At 34.0% G+C, this 20,246-nt stretch overlaps 1 protein-coding gene across 1 annotated transcript; it reads right to left on the reverse strand.

The window, feature by feature from the left end:
* Positions 1-1,642: 1,642 nt before the first annotated feature.
* Positions 1,643-18,145, reverse strand: LOC108762312 (uncharacterized). The gene is made up of 13 exons (XM_018509256.1): positions 17,857-18,145; positions 15,938-15,998; positions 15,575-15,713; positions 14,930-15,133; positions 14,115-14,208; positions 5,095-5,255; positions 4,449-4,859; positions 3,961-4,189; positions 3,498-3,886; positions 3,287-3,388; positions 2,927-3,024; positions 2,665-2,845; positions 1,643-2,564 (listed from the first exon to the last, which is right to left on the reverse strand). Exons 1-13 carry the CDS (start codon positions 17,978-17,980, stop codon positions 2,460-2,462), a joined length of 2,298 nt encoding a protein of 765 aa, XP_018364758.1. The 5' UTR covers positions 17,981-18,145; the 3' UTR covers positions 1,643-2,459.
* Between the last annotated feature and the right edge of the window lie 2,101 nt (positions 18,146-20,246).

A 20,246-nucleotide genomic window follows, 5' to 3' on the forward strand; every position in this document is an offset into this window, starting at 1 on the left:
AAACTATGGTTGCTAAAAATTAATGGAGACGAGAGAGAATAAAAAAAATATATGTATATGTATATATATGTATATATATATGTATATATATACATATTATTTAATGTATGCGTATCTGCATAAAAATAAAGTCTCTTTTATGTCAATCTGATTCGAGGAAATAGCTTTCAATCCACTATTGTTCGTTAAAATATTAAATATATTTTATGAAATACTGACATATAAAAAACTAAATACCACCTCGTGTATATCTATTTCCTCTCATATATCTATAATCTTCTCGTTTACCATATTTACTTAAAATTCCATTTTCATAAAAAAATAAAAACTTTTGTTTTTATATTCAACACGATTTGCGATTGCATCGAATAAAGCTGCTAATTTGTCATTTAAAGCGGCCTACATTCTTAGTTATATAGTCCTGTCATGATACTTTCATATTTAAGACAGAACAGAATAAATGTTCATAAATGTCTCATAAATGTTCTCTCTCGCTGTGCCTCATTTCTATATGTATAGTATAACCACGTGCCGCTACGATATATCACATATCGCGTTATATTAGCACCGTTTCAAAGATATTCCACTTTGGAACGATCAGCGGAATATGCTTTGACAAGCGGGTGAAAATAAATGGCTCGACGAACACGTCGAATTAGACTTGTACGAGTCATATTTGTCCGTAGTTTGGTGATATTACTCGTGAAAAATCAACGAGGATCTCTTATCACTATCGTTGAATGAGGCATCTGGGAAATGCAATAAACAAAATGCTTTACATTGGCACTCAGATTACTGAAAAAACCTACAGCAAATCATCACACATAGTTATAGCGAGGCAGCTGCGTTCGTTGAATAAAAAAGAATCACATAATTCTTACGCTCTATCGAACTACAAATTTAAGTACTTTTTTATCCTTGTCGTGTTATACTTAATTTTATTATCGCTTGCGATAATAAAATTAAAAAGACTACCTGGTTTGGAGAGTCAAAAAATTAATTTGTTTAATTCATTTTTAAATAACAATTATTCAAGAGTATTTTCTGAATTTTTGAATGCAATTTGAAAGATTTTTTGAGCATTCAGTTCTAAGGTAAGATTTTGACGATTGAATGGACAAGTCAGATCAGTTTGATGATTTCTATGAATAGAATGAGCTTTTTATATGATCCAAGAATCGTCAATTGAAAAAACATACTGTAAATACAAAAAAAAAACAGATATATTCTAATATGCATTTTTTTCGAAACGAGACTTTTAAGTTTTGCTAACAACGTAGAGAAGGCAATAACTTAAGCTTTTGACGTATAAATTATGTCTATTTTTTTCTATACTAAACCTCTAATTTATATATATATACAACAAAATAATAAATTTTTGAAAAATATTTTTTCAATAATTTAATTGAACAAAATAAATTTTTTTTTAAATAGTACAATTTTATCAATTCGCGTTTTTCTTAATTTTAATAGATTTAGTATATGCATTGACTTTTTGTTTAAAATGCTTTGTTTCGGCTCTGAAGTGTCAACAATTTGATAAAATCAGATACCTATAGATATGTCTGTTCCTCATGTAGTTTCCTAATTAAATCATATTATTTTTTAATATAAAAATTCATAAATATTTTTTGAAGTGTGAGTACAAAATATTTGCGCACAACATAAATAAAAAATTTATACGCGCAATATAATAGCAATAACCGTTTTTGCAAAAAGAATATTGTTATTTTTTTGGCACTTTAAACCAGGCAGTCTCCTTAAGATAATTAGCACAATCCTTCGTTAAATTCTATTAAAAATATATACATAAGTAAAACATAAAACAATGAATAAAATACAAATTGATACAAGAAAAGCACAGGCACCCATCTGGAAGGACACTTGCGCTAGTTTTTCTTTTCTTTCTTTCTTTCTTTTTTTGGAACTTTACGTCGCGTCGCAAGGTTTTTCGTGCTACTGACAACGGGGAAGTTTTGTCGTAACAATCTAGGTAATATACATTGCAAATATACATTGAAGATTTGCGTCTCGTAATTCTGATATGTGTCGTAAATTTGAAATAAAAATTGTGGAGTTTAAGCCGTTTGAATGTCCAGGCATTCATATAAATCGGTTAATATTATCGAAAGAATAATAAAACTCCGGCAGTTAGAATGAGATCTGTTAAATTAATTATCGGAAAAACCAAATGAAAGATAAATGCTTTTCAAGCGTAGAATGTCATATGGAATGTTACGTTTTTAACCGGATCATGTGAATACTGCATCGACGGAGCAAACAATAAACGAATACTACTAAATGAATAAATATATATGTGTATGTATATAACAACAGTAATAGCAATAAACGTTATTCTAGCAGCAGTATTAGTTTCTTTCTTCATTACTGACGTAATGAGAAACCAATACAGTACGGGCAGATGAATATACTATTGATTTTCTTCTCTTAACACCGTATTATTTACTGTTAATCGATGCGTTCGCGAGAAGAGGTACAAGCTGTTCGGAGAGCTGTCCTATTGTCGCCTGCAGTACCGCTTGTTTCTCTTCTAACACGGTGACCTTGTTGAAGCAATTTAAATTAATATCGCGTGTTCACGTGCATGCAACGTTACTAAAATGAAAATTTAATACATAATGTATGAATTATTTGAATAATTACCCTTTCCAATAATTTGTAGTAGAGGGCATATGGAACGTAGGCCGGCTGACCAGATGCACTAGGACTGTAATCGGCGTGGGGGCTTGTTTCGGCTCTCGGACTTTTATCTTTCTGTTTGTTATCTTCGTTATCGGTGTCCGATTTGTTAACGAAATCCACAGCATTTCCTTGTGTCATTAATCTAATAAACAATAAGACAATATACATTATATTTGCGAAACACATGATGGATTTAGAAAATCATTAACAAGTCAAAATTTACCGCGGGAAATTTCGTTCCTTCTTAACTTCCACCTTATCAATTCTCTCTACCGTGGCAGTTTTTCTCCTCTCCATCTGATTCATCTTTAATTCTTCGACCTGCAAGAGACAATGACATTTATTATGATAAGATTAATAAGCACGATATCTTACATTCTTTTATTTTAAGGAGTGGAACTGTGAACTGATAAATGAATAACAAATAAGAGAAAGTATAATTAGTCAAATCACTCAAATCGAATCTTGGTGCTTAATAATATTTCTATGTAAACTTTTATAATATATTTTTATATATTTTTTTTCTTTATATTTAAATTTTCTATTTATGCTTCTTATTTTATCTCTAAAAGTGGTACATTACCCATGGTGCTTTTCTTCTCACTTTTGCAGCAAGCCCATCCGTTTCTTCGTCGGGTATTTGTTCCAACGTGGAATCGGTGCGTCCATTAGACATATTATCTTCCTACAAGTTATAGAAGATATTAAAATTAATCAGATTTTTATTTAGAATTCAATAAATAATAAATAATTAATAAACAATGATTATTTTTTTAAAATCATTATCATTATACCATAATGGTACTGGAAACGTTTGGTAGCGTCGAAGATGCGCTTATACTGGCTCCAGCAGCATAATGACGTAGATGCTGTGACGAAGGCGGACGTCGCCGAGGCGCTTTAGCGCGAGAAGCTGTTAAATGCGCAAGCGGAGTACCCTCCCCTCGTTCCACGCCGTCCAATTCCTCGCGACACTCTAAAGCGGTACTCGTTGTGCTGCTGACACCGTTATTATTCCCTACGTCGCTCACAAGCCGCTTCAGACTCGATATAATCGAATGGCTACCAGCCGCCTTCTTATCGCCGTTTCCGCTTCCGGTAGCTGTCAACGATGATGATGACGTTAAGGTAGATGACAATGTAGATAGGCCCTTTTTAGCGGTGTCTATAGTGGGGAAATGATCTGGCAAAATACGGAATTACATCTCAAGTTATATTCATGCAAAATAGGAATATCATTTCAATACGAAATCTCACCTGATATATTACTTGAATGTACATTCCTAGTGTCCAAACTTTTTCTGATGTGCGCCTTTTCGACCTTTTTCACTTGATGGGAATGTCTAATACTTGATTTTGCACTCAGCGATGTCGTTTCATGCCACTGGGATTCTTGTTCCTGGGATTCATTCTTTGTACCAATCACCTCAACAAAATTATCAGGGAACAAACCTATTTGTCCGTTCAGTTCTCCTTTCCACCAACCCTGTATAAATTATTATACATATGCAATATATACTGATTATGTATTTATTTTACAGTCATTATATAGTTTGTTAATTTCCAGACAACACAAAGTTAAAATAGATATGTAAGACATCTTAAAGATATCTTATATCCCAATTTTGAACATTGTGTTGTTTGAATTTATTAATACTAATCAGACCTCTATTTTGATTCTATGGAATATATAATGCACTTGTGAATGTACGTCTAGTATTATAATCTATAGATGGATTATAAACCTTGTCTGGCGCGTCCTTAGATAAAATGATAATTGTATCTCCCTCGACCAGAGTGAGTTCGTCCTCATTAGCAGCTTCATAAGGAAAGAGTACCCTGCACATTTCCTTTTTATCTCGTTCTTTATGCCTCTCTTGCTCTTCAGGAGCAGGGGGAGAAACAAAGTTTGAGGGAAACACGCCGACTCTACCTCTGAGGCGACCTCTCCACCATCCTTCCTCTACTTCTCCCAAAAATTCTATGGAGTCTTGTGGCACTAAAGTTAGCTCATCCTCGTTACAAGGATCGTAACTGAAGAGAACTTTACAGAAACGTCTACCAGATCCATTTCTCAAGATTATACTCTCATCAGATTTTGTGCTGCTTATAGTCTCGCTGCCGTTACTTCCACTAGTGGCCGAGGGATCCAGTACCTGCATGTTAGACATTTCCAGAATCTAGTAAATATTAACAGTAATATTACATCAATAATATAATTTCCCACTCAACAATATAATTGTAATATACCATACACTGTGTGTGTAACAATTATAACTTACATTGTTGAATAAAAAATTATAACATTGATGTTACATTAAATTAGTTAGTGTTTACTAGGATTTTATGAATATATATAAATGATAAATCACAAGGGACGATGTGTAATACCTTAACAAAGTTATCAGGAAACATGCCACGTTTGTCCCTTAGAGTACCCTCCCACCATCCTCCAAGCATCATCTTGATCCCAGTGATGATGTCACCCTTTTTTAGTGTCAACTCATCATCCTCTTGCGCCACATAATTGTATTCTACAATCGCCTCCATGACTGAGAACAGTCTCAACGTTGACGAGAGTTATTCCTGCGAAAAAGCACTCTTACAATGCGACGAGGCGGCGGAGTTCGATCGGCTCGAACTGGTTTGATTATCTCCTTGCCGACACGCCTACGGTACGATCGACTGACGCGCGGCCGAGAGTTTGCGATAGAAAAAATAAATCGGGTCGCACGCGCGGATGCAAAGCGTTTTAAGGCGCGTTATACGTACGGGTTACGAAGTGACGTGCGTTTTCGGATTGCCTGGATGCGTTTCTGTTTGATTGACGGTCCCGAGCAAACTCGCGTACACGCGCATTGCAATGCGGTCCGATGCGACGTGGTGCAACGCAACGCGGCCGATTTACGCTACGTGCGGAGCGAAAATGGCCAGCTGCGTGACACAGAATTTTAGGCTTTAGGATCCCGAGCGGAGTTGACAGCTCCTCGTATCTGTCACCGCGGCCATCTTACGCTCCGGAGTCCACGGCTCGACAGCTCCGATCTTCGGGCGATGCGGTGCGCATGCCACCTGCTCCAGAGGCCGTCAACACCGGACATGCCATCTTGCCATCCACCGCCATACTCAATCGAAAGGCGGGACAAGCGACGCGTATTGCAGTGCTTACGATAGCTCAATTTTTTTTAATTCGAAGACGTTTACTTTTTAATCTTGAAATCTAATAATAACTCGGCGTCGAATCGAGACCTGTTGCAGAAATTCAAGAAAATATTTTCGTGGAATAAGGGAAAAACATTTGATTACTAATCGCCTTGCAACTATGATTCCGACACATTTGAATACAGAGGAACATGGCGAAATGGCCGAGTTCTTCCGATTCTGGGCGCTCGTACGAGATGCGCCTCCGCTCATGTGCCTCATGATTCCGTGATTCATCTCTCGACGCGACGCGCTTGTTTGAATGAACGCGCGTCGCTTGATGTAATGTGAGTCATGACGCGCACGTGCATCAGGATGCATCGTGCAGCGATTGTAGTCTGCGCACATACCGCTATTTCGCATTATTTTAGCACAATTAAAATAGATTCACAAATTCACATATTCGAGAGATATACTTTCTAAAGGAATAGAACATTTTTAAATGTCTAATCAGTAAAATTGACCGAAAACAATACATATTTATACTTAAGAAAAATATTTTTTTTCCTTACATATATATGGATAGATAATTAAAGTATTTGTTAAAAATTCTAAGACAAAGTACAAACCTTCTACATTGTTAGTTATTAAAGAAACAATGGTAATTCAATCCTTTATATTAAATAATGTTTTGTTACTTGTAATTTCCATATACGTCAAAATGTAAATCAATCCATTTTTATGGTTATTTATTAAAATAACAATGTCCATATTGACACATGCGCTAACAATAAATAATAAACTAAATTTGAGTCCAATTTAATACATTTTTTTCAGTTAAATTGTTTGATTCTATTACATTAGTTAATTAACGGCATAGGAACAGTGGCAATAGAAATTATTAAAAATAACTCAAATGGAGTATAATTTGATATTACAAACGCAACGATGTAAGTACATGAAATACATTGAAAGTAAGAGAAAACTAGTTACGATAGACGATGAGTAAACGCGATGCAAGAAAAAATTGTACAACTATAAAAGTAAAATCGGGCTAAAGTAAAATGAAATGAATTAGTGAAAATTATAGTATAGTAAATTAAAAGGCTGGAGTATCTACAATATATATATGGAAAAAAGGGATTCTTTGATAAAATATCTGACTTCTTCTTATTGAAATGCTCTTTAATTTTCATTGTCACGTACGACACAATTGTAATCTTGAACGGCGATTGACGTGACACGCGACTGTCGGCTTACGTTCCGCGTATCGCGGACAGAATCGCGCAATTTACGAACGTGACAATCCGTTAAATCTCCCGTCTATTAACTCGCGTTGACGAGCTCGAGCACGTTTTCCATTCCAGGTGGAGAGAAGACGCTGGGCAATGTGCGCGTGTACCTACCTACCTGTCAACGGAGACTCTGAACTTCTCCGTCGCTTCCTGGTGCATGCAATTCAGCGCGGGCGCTCAGCTGGAAAATGGTGCCGTGTCGTTCTCCATTTTCAATGCGCTGATTCACTCCGATAATCGTTTATCGCCAAAGACTATCACGTATTGACGACGCGCGACGAATGCCGGAGGTATCCTCCGGATATGTGTGTATGTCGTAAGTTAGAGCGATTCGTTTAACTACTCCGGGTCACGCACTTAAAGAACCGTTGCGTTACAAGGAAGCCTCACTTTCCTCCTTACTTTTGTCAAGTATGAATAATCCGCTTGTTTCTTTTGTCCCGTTTGTTTCTTTTGTGCTTTTAAATCGTAAACAAATTCATAAACAATTATGTTTTCTTTCTTTCCTTTTTGTTAATATCTTGCACTTAGAAAAAAGACATAGTGATGACAATTGTAAAAGTGACTACACAAGTTTTATATGTAGAATTAATGTATACATAGATGAATAAACTGTTTTATACTTGCAACAAGTATAAAATATTACTATATTTTTCTGAATGTGAAATATTAACAAGATCAAAGGAAAGAAAAACCAAATTTTTAATTAATCTGTGTTTATTGCTTATGGTTGCAATAACTGTAAAATATTACTATTTTATAGATATTACAGCTATAAAGTAGTATAAAGTAGTTTATTAATTATGTACATTAATTTTAAATGTAAAATTTGTATAATCACCTTTATAGCTACCATAACTATATGTTTTTCCCAGTGTGTTGAATTATTTTTTACGGTAAATTTATTGTTCCAATAAAAAGAAACCGCAATGTGTGTCATAGGTAAAAAGTGTGTATCTTTATTTATTATTAATTCAGACATCGAGTTAAACAAGTTGTTTCTCTACAAACTTAAAAACTTCTCTTATACACTTATACATTTAGATAATCGATCGTGAGAATATAATTAAACTATGTAATAACACGATGACCATTTTTCAGAGTGTGGTAATAAATAACAAATGAAACGTTGTAAAAGCTATCGTTATACGTTTAACATCCCCGCATTTATCTCCTCGATGATCGGGCAAAATCTTCTTACTTTACAAAATATGTACTTTACAAATATGAGAAAGGTAATTATGTCGCGCGAATCAGATTCAAACTTTTAATTAATTTTAAGCATTAATACGGGATGTTTTAAACAAATGTTAGCGAAGAACATCAGCTTGATCCGGCAATTGAAGAAAATTGCCAGCCGAAACTGTTCGCCCGATCAGCTAATTTATCTCATTTTTATTATATATCTTAACAAGATTCATTATAAAAACACAGCTGATATCTATCGTAAAACTTTCATCGTATCGTTGAAAATCTTAAAAGTCGTTGAAGATCGAGAGCTATGAATTCGCAAAGCCGTAACTAGAATACAAAATAAAATTAAAGATATTTGATTTGTTTTGTGTAATCTTTTCTACAATTCAAACAAAATTGTAGAACTAAATTCTATAAATTCATAGACATTTTACAAAATCAGAGATCTATAGATCTAGGAATACATAGATCTGTGCGAATACAAGGTGAAAGGATTCCGACGCGAACATGATTCCAATATTCCGTCATGCATATTTTTAGTGAAATCTCAAGGATAAGTTTGTGTGTGATGCGGGTTGATAAAACGCAGTTGGATTCGCGATATGTGAAAGAAATGCTAGTTACGGCGCTGCACGCGCGCGTATATAAGTGACAGGCTCAACCAAGTCAAGTAAAATAATTCTCTTCGAAGAGAGAGCCCTTCTTTTCAACCAAAGACCAGCTTCGGACGAGTATTTCGCTGAAGGCAACGATCCAGCGTCCCTCAAAAGAAATTCGTACAAGCGATTCTACCGTCTATGTATGGGCGACGCTATTCTTACAAATTTTCTTTTTTACTTGTTCTCTCTTTTTAAATTATTTTCTCCACATTTTCTCGCGAGAAACAAGCATCCCTTCAAATGAAATCTACATTTCACGTTGCCGTATTTATAAAAAATTTACGCAAAAAATTCCATTGCATCTCTTGCCTCTTCGCGCCATCTTTTCTCAATTAGAAAAATTTATTTATTCAAGAGAGGCTATAATCACTAACGTAAAGTTCTACAGATGCTGTCCTCGTTACAAACAATCCGCGGAATAAAAATAAACGATAGTCTTGACAAATCACACGCGCATTTAAAGAAGTGTTGACGAAAATAGAGCACATGGTTTCTCTAATCGCATCTAATCTCCGTTAATCCAAAGTTTCCCAAACTTTTGAGATATATACAATGGTCCTCGAACATAGACATTTGTTTCATTCAAATTTTTATGATTAGAAGAAAACCATTAAACTTTTTTGCTACATTAATTTTGGGATAACTTCGACTTTAGCCATTTAAAAACAATTGAAATCTTGTTTAAACGGGAGAAAATACATTAATTTCGTTGTTTAGTATGCCACTAGATCTTGAAAAAATATACATGGAAAAAGTTTAACCCATGTTCGCATTTTAAGTTTGGGAAATCCTGGTTGTTAATTAAAGGGCACATGTAGGTTGCTTAGCAGGCGAAATCATCGAATTTCTTTATGATGTTCTTTATACAAATATACGCCGCGATTTATAAATATATAAAAGCAACAAATATATACCGTCGTTATCGTGTGTTTGTATATATATATATATATATATAATACGTATAAGTATATTTATATATATAATATCGTCTTGCACAAATAGTACAAAGCCTATGCCGTAAAATTATTACGTTTAGGATTGCGACTAAAAAAAACAAATAATACCATAGCGATCGCCATTCCGTTACGTGCGCGATTCGCGAAGTGATCTCATTTCGTAAGTATCATCACTACATGTCGATCGATCGTGACGGATATAGTGTGCTTCTCGTCTGAAGAGTGCATGCGCTCTTTGCAACTTGGTTGTGTCGCGATGTAGCCTGGAATCGCATATGTGAAAAAACGCGAACTAAGTTTCCTTAAAAATTCCCGGGCGCCCTCGATATCGTACATCGCCTGAAGATTGCAAAACTTACAAAATTGCCATTCGTGATGCAGTACGAAGTGCACGTATGAATGCAACCTAAAGCAGAATTGTGATTGTTGTGTATATAAATCAGAAATCGCAGCGATGAAAATCGTTCGCAATTCGCCAGAAGATGAGAGACTCGATTTTTAAGATATAATACTTATGAATAAGAAAACAATAATATATCGCAAGTATCTATCAATTTTCTTTCGCATAATCCCAGAAGATGCAATATCCTCAGAGAGATTAATAAAGTAAGATTTTAATTGTATAGCTTTAATCAGACATCATCGCGTTACCATCCCATAGTTTTCTTCTGATCGATCATAAAGCGATCTGTTACGATATCTCGTGCAACGTATTTCTTATCTATTTTCTTTTCGTCTTTATTTTCTTTCTTATATAATCACTGATAGGCACAATAAAGGCTTTTACGTTTCTGCCAGCGCAAACGAGAAGTACGAACGATGAAGGTGATTTTATCGAAAGGCCAACAAACGATTTGATGTTTTGTTGATTGTGATGTGATTTTCGATATAATAGGTACGAGTAATTTTCCAAACAATATAATTAATTATTATAAAATAATTTTCCAAAAAATATTTTTTGTACTGTGAAAATAACTCGTGAATAGGATTGGAGGTTTAATCAAACTTTAAAGAACGAATCTTTATAATGAATGTTTTTTTTAATCGTTGAAACAATCATTCGTTTCTATATATTCCAAATGAAAAGTTTGGAAACACTTTTTTTTTAAATTGGCATTTTTGGAATTACTCAAATATCAAAATGTGTTTTTAACAATAACTTTTCCAATCTAATAATAGTTATTGGATTCCAAAACATTGCTATGGATATTTGGAGTATTCCGAAAACGTCAACTTTTTAAAAATATTTCCAAATTTTAGTATACCGTGCATATTCTCAATAGTTATATTTTATGCAAATTCTTATCCTCCGATTTATTTTCCAATCCCACTTATTATGACGAAATAAATAAATTTGCTCTGCAAATAAACGTTACAAACGAAAAGTGTTTAAGTAAAATCCAAGAAACTTGATTTTATATGTATTTACGAAAACTTTCTCATAATTTAAAAATTAAAGATTAATCCGTATTATTTAAGATTAGTCGAAAGAGATTTACGTTACACATAAAAATGTGCACGTATTGCAGTGGTTACATGGCAGCTAACATAATCTCTTGTAGCCCTTTTATTTTCTTCCGACCGTAAATATGGCGAAAAATGCAAGGACGCTACTGTCCCTCTTTTTTCGTACGACTAATTAAGTGCTCTATTTTTATGCAAAATAAGGTTGGTGCCAGACATTCTGTAATAGAATGTATTGCCTTATCGTAAATCGTCGTTCGTCGAATATAATGCGAATCACCGAAAATGTTTCATCACGATTATCAAAGCGCATTAATTAAGCGTGGATTATCACGTGTATGTGCACCGATATGAAAGGTTTGATATACAGATGTCAAGTGCTCGCCAGTATCGATTCGGCCTCGTTTCGAAACTTTACTTCAGACTGAGAACATTATTTTTTATTATGAACACATGAACACATATCAGCAGTCCTTTCTCGGATAAGTAGCTTTCGCTAGTTTTACGATATACCATTTTCTCAAGGCAAAAGGAAAGTTTTATTTGACACCAATGTGAAAACAGTCCATAGTATTATCTCTTTTAAAGGAAGCTTCGCGTGCAATAATGCGATAAATCTCGACCTCTTTGATATATGTATTTGGTTAAACAAATTTTTTTAAAATACTCGAGATGTTTCCTTGAATATTTCTTTAACAGTCGTTTCTCTCATTTAAGTTTACTATTTCCAGCGTGAAATAATTTTATAACTTTAAAATTGGTTTGACACATATTTTTTTTGTCTACGTTTAATTCTATAAATTCCTTTAATTTTGAAGAAATAACGTTTATTAAAAAATCATTCATATCTTGATATTAAAAACAAACTCTATTTTTCGTAATTTGTGTAATATGCTCGAATACCCAACATCAAAGAGATATTTTCGCAAATTTTGGCATCTGTGCATCAAATGATCCCGACGTAATCGCGCAAGCTCTTCCTTGAGGGAAGAACTCTGGTCCTTGTTGAGAGACATCGGTAGTAATCGCAAATCTTATATAATAATATCGTTTTTAGACGGTAATCACAATGCGCTTGATGATGTCTTCCTCGCATAGATATACTAAAATAGTAATACGTCGATTACTGTGAAAGTGTGTCGCCTTAATAGCATCAAGATGTTTCCTTTTAATTAGGCCTTACCAAGCGAATCTAATTGAACCTTCTTAAACTGCTTACGATACCCAATGAATGCGTCTGATCCGCGAAAGTTTAACATTGGCGAGATTTTCCGAAAATTGTTTGTAGACAAATACACGTCTCGCGAGCCTTTCGAATTCGAGTCGTACGAGAAATCTTGTCTAATCTCTGTTTCATAACTCTTAGGTATAGTCTTTTCTCTCCCAGCTGAATTATTAAATATTTATTCACGGAAAAAACGATTTTTTTATAAAGTAGTTAAATTTAGATAAATACAAATCTGAATGTAATTTTGTTTTGAATCATCAAAATAATTATACAGGAAACAAACATGATCAGTAATGCTGCAAAAAGTTTTTACAACGACTAGCTTGAGTGTGTGTGTGTGTGTGTCTTATATAATTATATTTTATTAATCCAATAAAACTATTTTCAGATCTGTATCCAGCTAAATTTTTACATACACAAAACCGTTTTGTCCGTGTGGATTTATGTTAAACCCGCGCGGAACAAAAAGCATCGGTTTACTTGGAAGAGTTAACCGATGCATAGAAAGGACAATTTTGCTGTAGTATCTAAAAATTTGGCTAGATACATGTACAAAAATAATTTTGTTGGATCACCAAAATAATTATATAGAATATTCGAATTAGTTGCTAGATTGTCAAAACTTTTTGTAGCATTACTTGTCATACTTAAGAGTCTTAGTAATTAATTTGATAGCCAACGTAAAATTTTTTTCAGATCTGTATTTAACTAAATTTTTTAATACTTCAAAATCGTCCTTTTTGTGTTCGTGAAACTGGCTTACGATTAATCAGATCAATTGTCACGTCTCTCGATGATGCTTTCAGGCATTCGATTACCTATCTTATAGCAAAAGTTTTGTCGAGTCTCTACATTCGCACGAATGTGACTCGTATCACTATAAATAGACATCTACGACGTGTAATCGCTTATCATAGACAAACTTTGTAATAGTCTCGAATGTAGCTTGGGCTTAACAGAATGTAATGTGCGCGTACGTGTGTTTTCGGATTATTCTGAACGAGAGCTTGCCTCGCACTGGCAACAAATGTTTCCTACGGTGTTTAACATGACTGTGACATGACCAAGGTGAGACGACGATGCAGGATCGCGGTAGATTATATTTGTTTCGCGTTACCATCCCTGCATTACTTAATAAGCTACGACGTCGTCATTCGAGCTCTCGCACGTAATAGGGTGCATACATAATACCTATAATATCCGTTGCGATTATTGCAGATGGTGTGGTGGTATCGTAAATACTTGCCCAGGCCACCCTCGCAGGATATACGAACACTTCTTGCGTCGTCCAGGTCGATTTCCGTTCGACGACCGACTCATGACCGCGTTGCGTATGTACAGATACAGAAACGAGCGATCTTTGATCCCTCGTACACGATGAACAGACGAAATCCTTTATGAATTTAATTCTTGGCTAGCCGTCGAAACTTCCAACCGGCCGGATAGACCTCAGATGATCATCCACCGAACTAACAGCTGCATCTCCAAGCATCACCTTGTTGAGACGGTGATTGCGCCTTTATTATACTGTCCGCGCCTTCTCTCTCGGAAGCCTCGAACAGGCTTGCCTGCAACAGTAATAGTTAATGAGATAGCTCAGGTCCGTTAAGTTTGCAGTCAACAGATAAGAGCAGAGAAAAACGTCTCATTGAAATTCCTTCTATTACAAAAGGGATTTTAATTAAAAAAAATATATATTGAGAGCATTAGCCAACATTCTAATTAAAAATAATCTTGTTAATTTTCAATGATAATATTAATGAAACAAACGCCATTCTTGTTTTAACAAAATACTATTTGTTTAAATATTACTTTATTAATAATATTATTGAATAAACGTTTTATTTGGATTTCTTTCAATTAGCTGTTGACTAATGCCATTAAGATTTTTTTCTGTGCATCTATAATACTATATCCTAAGTGTGTGTAGAACATAAAATTATAATAAAATCATCAAGCAAAATAACATCAAGTAAAAATTATTCTTAAAAAAATTATAATGATATCATTCAATATACTTTTGACTTTGGTTAATTCTTGACATGGTAATGATTAGATTTTTTTTTAATTCAAAGTTATTAAATAAAATATTAAAAATATGAAATAACTTATTAAAAATATTTTATAAAGTTAAAAATTATTATTAAAAGGTTTTCCTAAAATGACTTCTACTTAATGTCATCTTGATCTTACTATGATTTCTATCACTATGTGCCAACTCACTAGCTGCTAACACTGTTTTTCTCTGAACATACAAAAGAACGAGCCATTAACGCGAACAAGACTTACCCGACGTCCTCGTTGTTCTCGTATTCTTCTAGCTAGAGTAAGAAAAGCCTCTTCGATGTTGATGTTCTCCTTGCACGATACCTCGAAGAAGGGCATATCAAAATTTTCGGCAATCTTTTGACCTCTCTCGGCGTCTACGGCGCGATGCGCTGTTGCGTCGCATTTATTCGCAGCCAAAACTTTTACTACGTCCGGTGACGCATTCTGTGATGTAAATGAAAAAATTACTTATAATTCACGATTTTGTACAATTATGTTGCATGCAGATAACTTTGAACTCATTCATGACATTACGAAATTTCTATTTATTCATTCCCTCGTGAAATTAATTTCTTTTCTAAATCTCAATTAATTGAAGGATTTAATATGTTAATTGGTTATAATTTATTGAAAGATTTAACATATTAATTGGCTATAATAATAGTTGATAATCTTTTAACATAATCTATCCATTTTCTTTGCAAATTTTTCTGATTTCAAGTTTTCAGGTCGTGATTTTATTCGAACAGTCTTTTAGTACTTTAAACTCTTTTTCTGGACTTCTTAAGGTCATTTAATCGCGGCCATTTAAAAAATATGCAGCGCGAGTTTATTTTCGTTTGCGTAACGTTCTATCATTAGAATTTATTCTATCTTTAATCTTACTTCTTGAATATTTCGTAGCCAATACGACAAATGGTTGAAACTCTCCAAACTAGTGACATCGTACATCAAAAGGATACCCATGGCACCACGATAGTACGCCGTTGTTAAAGTTCGAAATCTTTCTTGGCCGGCAGTATCCCTTTACAAAAAAAAAATACATTTACAAATATACTTTCTACTACTTTATTTTATTTATATACGACTTGTCACTTTACATGCAGATTATGACTTTATGAAACCTGAGAGAACTAAAAATAAAGACTAAAATTTTCTGAGAGGGAATTCTTTGATTTCTTTATTTGAATTTAAACATTATTTGATGATTAATTTAAGAACTCGCGGGTAAAAATAATTAATACTCACCAGATTTGTAATTTAATCGGCGTTCCGTCTAAGTTAATGATCTTCTGTTTAAAATCAATACCTGCAGACATATTCGCCATTTATATCTGTCATCATGTGTAAATATTTTCGGGATACTCTCACATTGAACAAATATTAAAATTCAAATAAAATCAAGGATTCATGATATACTTTAATTATGTTTGTAGCTCGGAGCCATTAGACGCTATCTCTAATTAAATGGCCATCGTAACAGTTTATACATCAGAATTCCTTCGCATGCGAACAGAATGATTAAAACTTTATGTATACAAGAATAGAATTACTTTTTGTAACTGATTGTGAGAATAAATACGAAGCTAATTATAAAATATCATATTATTTCATCCAAACGAGAGTATTCTTTGCAGCATATCTTTCGAACATTTTTATAATTATGACAATTTATATCAAGACAATTGCTGAGAATAATTCGGTCTGACAGTAAATTTAAAATTAGATAGTTATACATAGCGACATTGAAGTTGGAGCGAATGCAAGATAATCACGTTTGTGAAGTTGGCCTCACACTTTTCGAATTTTGTAATTTTTTAAATTGTGCTGTATTGTATTTGAGCCGATTTGTGCCACAAATCAATAACATGAGATATTTCCCCTCTCTCAAAAAAAGTTTCTAACCATGAAACTTCAAACTCGTGTAACTTGCAAACGGTGTGAGATAATCGAATTCTGCGAGTTGTGCCGAATTGTGCTTCGTAGATTCAAAATCTACGAAGTATATGCATAAAAAGTTGAATTGTACTACTCAAAATCAATTCAGTACAACTCACAGAGTTCGATTATCTCATATCGTTCGCAAGTTACACGAGTTTGAAGTTTTTTATTCCTAAAAATTTTTGACGATTGATTCATAACTTTGACGATACCGCGAAATCTGTTGGTCTGAAATTTTGCCATTATAAGAAAAGTTGTTATACGATTGTAGCACAATCTGGCATAACTAACAAAAATCTAAAAATGCAAAATTTTTTATTTACCCCTACTCTATTTTAAAAACTTTTACCTTAAGCTAATCTCAACTTTTTATGCACATGCTTCGTAGATTTTGAGTAGCACAATTCAGCACAACTTGCAGAATTCGATTATCTCATATAGTTCGCAAGTTACAGGAGTTTGAAGTTTTTTATTCCTAAATGTTGGTAAGGTTAGCAAATTTTTTTTAACGCTTCATGTTATTGAGCTGCGGTTTGCAGCACAAATCGGCAACATAACACAGCGTAATTAAGAAAATTACAAAATTCGAAAAGTGCGGGGCCAATACACGTAAGATAATCAGCTGATCGATGATCTAACTTATATATATTTTTTACGGAATACATAAATAAATCACATTTACCAATTGATAAGTTAATTAAATTTAGTGAATGAAGTAATTAATTAATTATACTATATATTTATTTTCGCTAAGAATGTAAATAATAGAAAGTTCAAATTAAAATGTCAAAGGGGAAAATTGATTCTGCTTCTCACTATTTCGCGACAAATGAAAAAAATGAAAACGCTGCACATTAAATGCATAAAATTAGAACAATGAAATGAATTGGAGCGGTTGTTCTTTTCTAATAGCAGGTGAGATCTGTATTGAAGACAAAGACGTGACCTCATCGATAATAGCCAAGAGTTAATTAACGACTACTCGTATCAACGATGTATGGGACTGATGCGTCGGTCCGTCGTATCCGGAGCAAAATTAAAGCGCGTGACTTTATTGTTATCGTTACCAAGGAAGATGAGCTGTCGTAAGCTAGTCGTAACTGGCACCAAGATACGTCACAATGAACACCCAACAACAAGTCGCTGAAACAATGCGACTGCGGAGGCGGTCATCGCAGGTGAGAACGGGAAATCCGATGAATATTTTTATAATGATGTCTTCTCACCTATCGTCGAGATATAAGTGTCGTAGTACCGTTCGTCGCAGTAGCGATGCACGATGCAGGTCTTGCCAACGTTCGAGTCGCCTAAAACCAAGACTTTATACGTCGCTGCGAAATCCAACGCCATGTTTGCAATAGGTCTCGGAAGGTTTTGAACTGTTGTTGGGTCGACAACAGAGTCGTCGGCCGGGGGTTCTTCGCGGACGCCTGGGGAGGATGAGATGGGGGTGGAAGATCGATTCGAGGCTTGCGCTGTAGTCCCTACACGAGCAGAAATTTAATCAGGATGTGATTAAGGCCCCAGATTATCTTTAATGTCAGCTCCTGATAAGGAATCCTGATAGGGGCCATTAGGAATGTAACGTAATTTATATTATATAAGGAGATACACATTTAAAAGAATATTTTAAAATTATTCAACGTGAATTAACATTAAAATTATTCAACATTAATTATTTAATTATTTAACATTTAATAGTTAAGTATTTTTATTCTTTAATTTTTTTCTGACTTTTCGCTGATGTTTCGCTCCTTTCACTTTTCATCCCAATCTTTTGTATTATTTAAAACGTTGCTTAGCGCCTAAAAAAATTTCTCATGCTTCACTTCAGAAGATTCGTTATGAGCTTTATATTTATTAACAATGGCATTTAAAATATAACAGTTATTAAAAAAAGAAAGGCTTGTAATACTAATATAAAGTATGTATAAGAATTAAGATTGTAGGTGACTATAATAATAATTTTATAAAATGAGGCTTATTTCTTGTAAAAGATGTTGTCTACACTTCTGCTAGAAATATTTAAAAACAGAATGTTCAAGCAGTTCTTTATATAATTATTTTTTAATAAAATAAATTATTTTTTGCAAACATACATACACACGCGCGCAAAAGTTATATGCAAATATAAATCTACAATACTTTTCATGTATTTGCCAAAAGTCGTATCTTTAATTGCTTTTTTTACAATCTTTAGGCTGGGTCCACAACCTCGCTTTAAGAAGCCCTAAACCGTAAAGCCTTAAGAAATTGACAAATCACAGTTACATATGAGAAAAATAATCGACTGTGGTTGATTAATTTTCTACGGCTTTAGGACTTACGGCCTCTTAAAGCAAGGTTGTAGACCTAGCCTTAGGCTTTAGGCTGTATAACTTATGCCTAGTTCAGACTGGAAGCAGCAAGCGTCAAGCAGCAGAGCAGCAACCAACTAGCAAGGTGGTGTTTTTTACGCCACTGTAAATATCGCCTCGCTGATTGGTTGCTGCTCCACTGCTTGACGCTTGCTGCGTCCAGTTTAAACTATAAGGCAATAGGCATATTGAACCACGTCACGAAACATATATTTTTCAAAATCGCTATTACAACTTTTTTCACTGGTTTAGATGAATCTATTGAACTTTATATAATATACTACTTACCCGTCGCGCGTTGCTGCGATTTCAAAATAAAAAAAATTCAAATAAACTCGTTACGATAAAATTTAATTTATTATGATTAAATTTCATTTACAGTGTGTAATTTTTATTCATCAACAAATATTTCAAACTCTCTTTTTAATTCTATTTATTTATTTGAGTGCTTCTGAATACACGGAATTTATCTTCCGTGCTCGTGATGTAGATCGACCAATTGATTGACGTTTGGGGGCAACTATTGATGATGTTAACAAATTCGCTGAGCAAAATCAGAAAAATGCAATATTTAAAAGATTATTTAAATATACATTCAACTCACGATCGACTTAATATACACCCTGAGCAGAGAGACTCTGACCGTCTCCCACGGTTCTCTATCTCATTATCGACCACATTTGATACACTACTTAGATCACGCAGTCCATTCTCTATGTCTTTGGTTTCTATCTCTTTCTATTTCATTACAGTTACTAGGTGGTAAAATAAACCGACGATGGTGAAAGTGGCTCTTAATCAAGGTGAAAATTACAAAAGTGAGCAAATTTACTAGTTCCTGAGGATTTAGTACGGAGACGAATCACATCTACTTTCGACGATACGATTTTATCGATAGTGTCAGAAAATGTATCTAGTAACGTAGTTCCCAAACTGAAAATGGATGTACTGGCGGTAGTGTACGGGCGATTTCGATGATAACAGGAAAAAGACCGGCTTCTCTCAGGTTTCTCTCTGTTCTGACGCTCGACAATTGTTACCCCCATGTAAAGGCATCTTTAGGTCTGTTCTTTATATTTGAATTAATATCCACTCATTGAAATAAACTTAATAAACACATAAATAAAAAATTTTTTAAATAAAAATTCGTAAGAAAAGTTACATTTTGATATACGTAACTGTCTTAATATGCAACACTGAAATTATATTTGTTTACATCACATAATGTAAATTACAAGATTCCATTACCAGTAGTGTCT

This window comes from Trachymyrmex cornetzi, unplaced genomic scaffold (assembly GCF_001594075.2).
Source record: "Trachymyrmex cornetzi isolate Tcor2-1 unplaced genomic scaffold, Tcor1.1 scaffold293, whole genome shotgun sequence".
Classification (NCBI taxonomy): domain Eukaryota; kingdom Metazoa; phylum Arthropoda; class Insecta; order Hymenoptera; family Formicidae; genus Trachymyrmex; species Trachymyrmex cornetzi.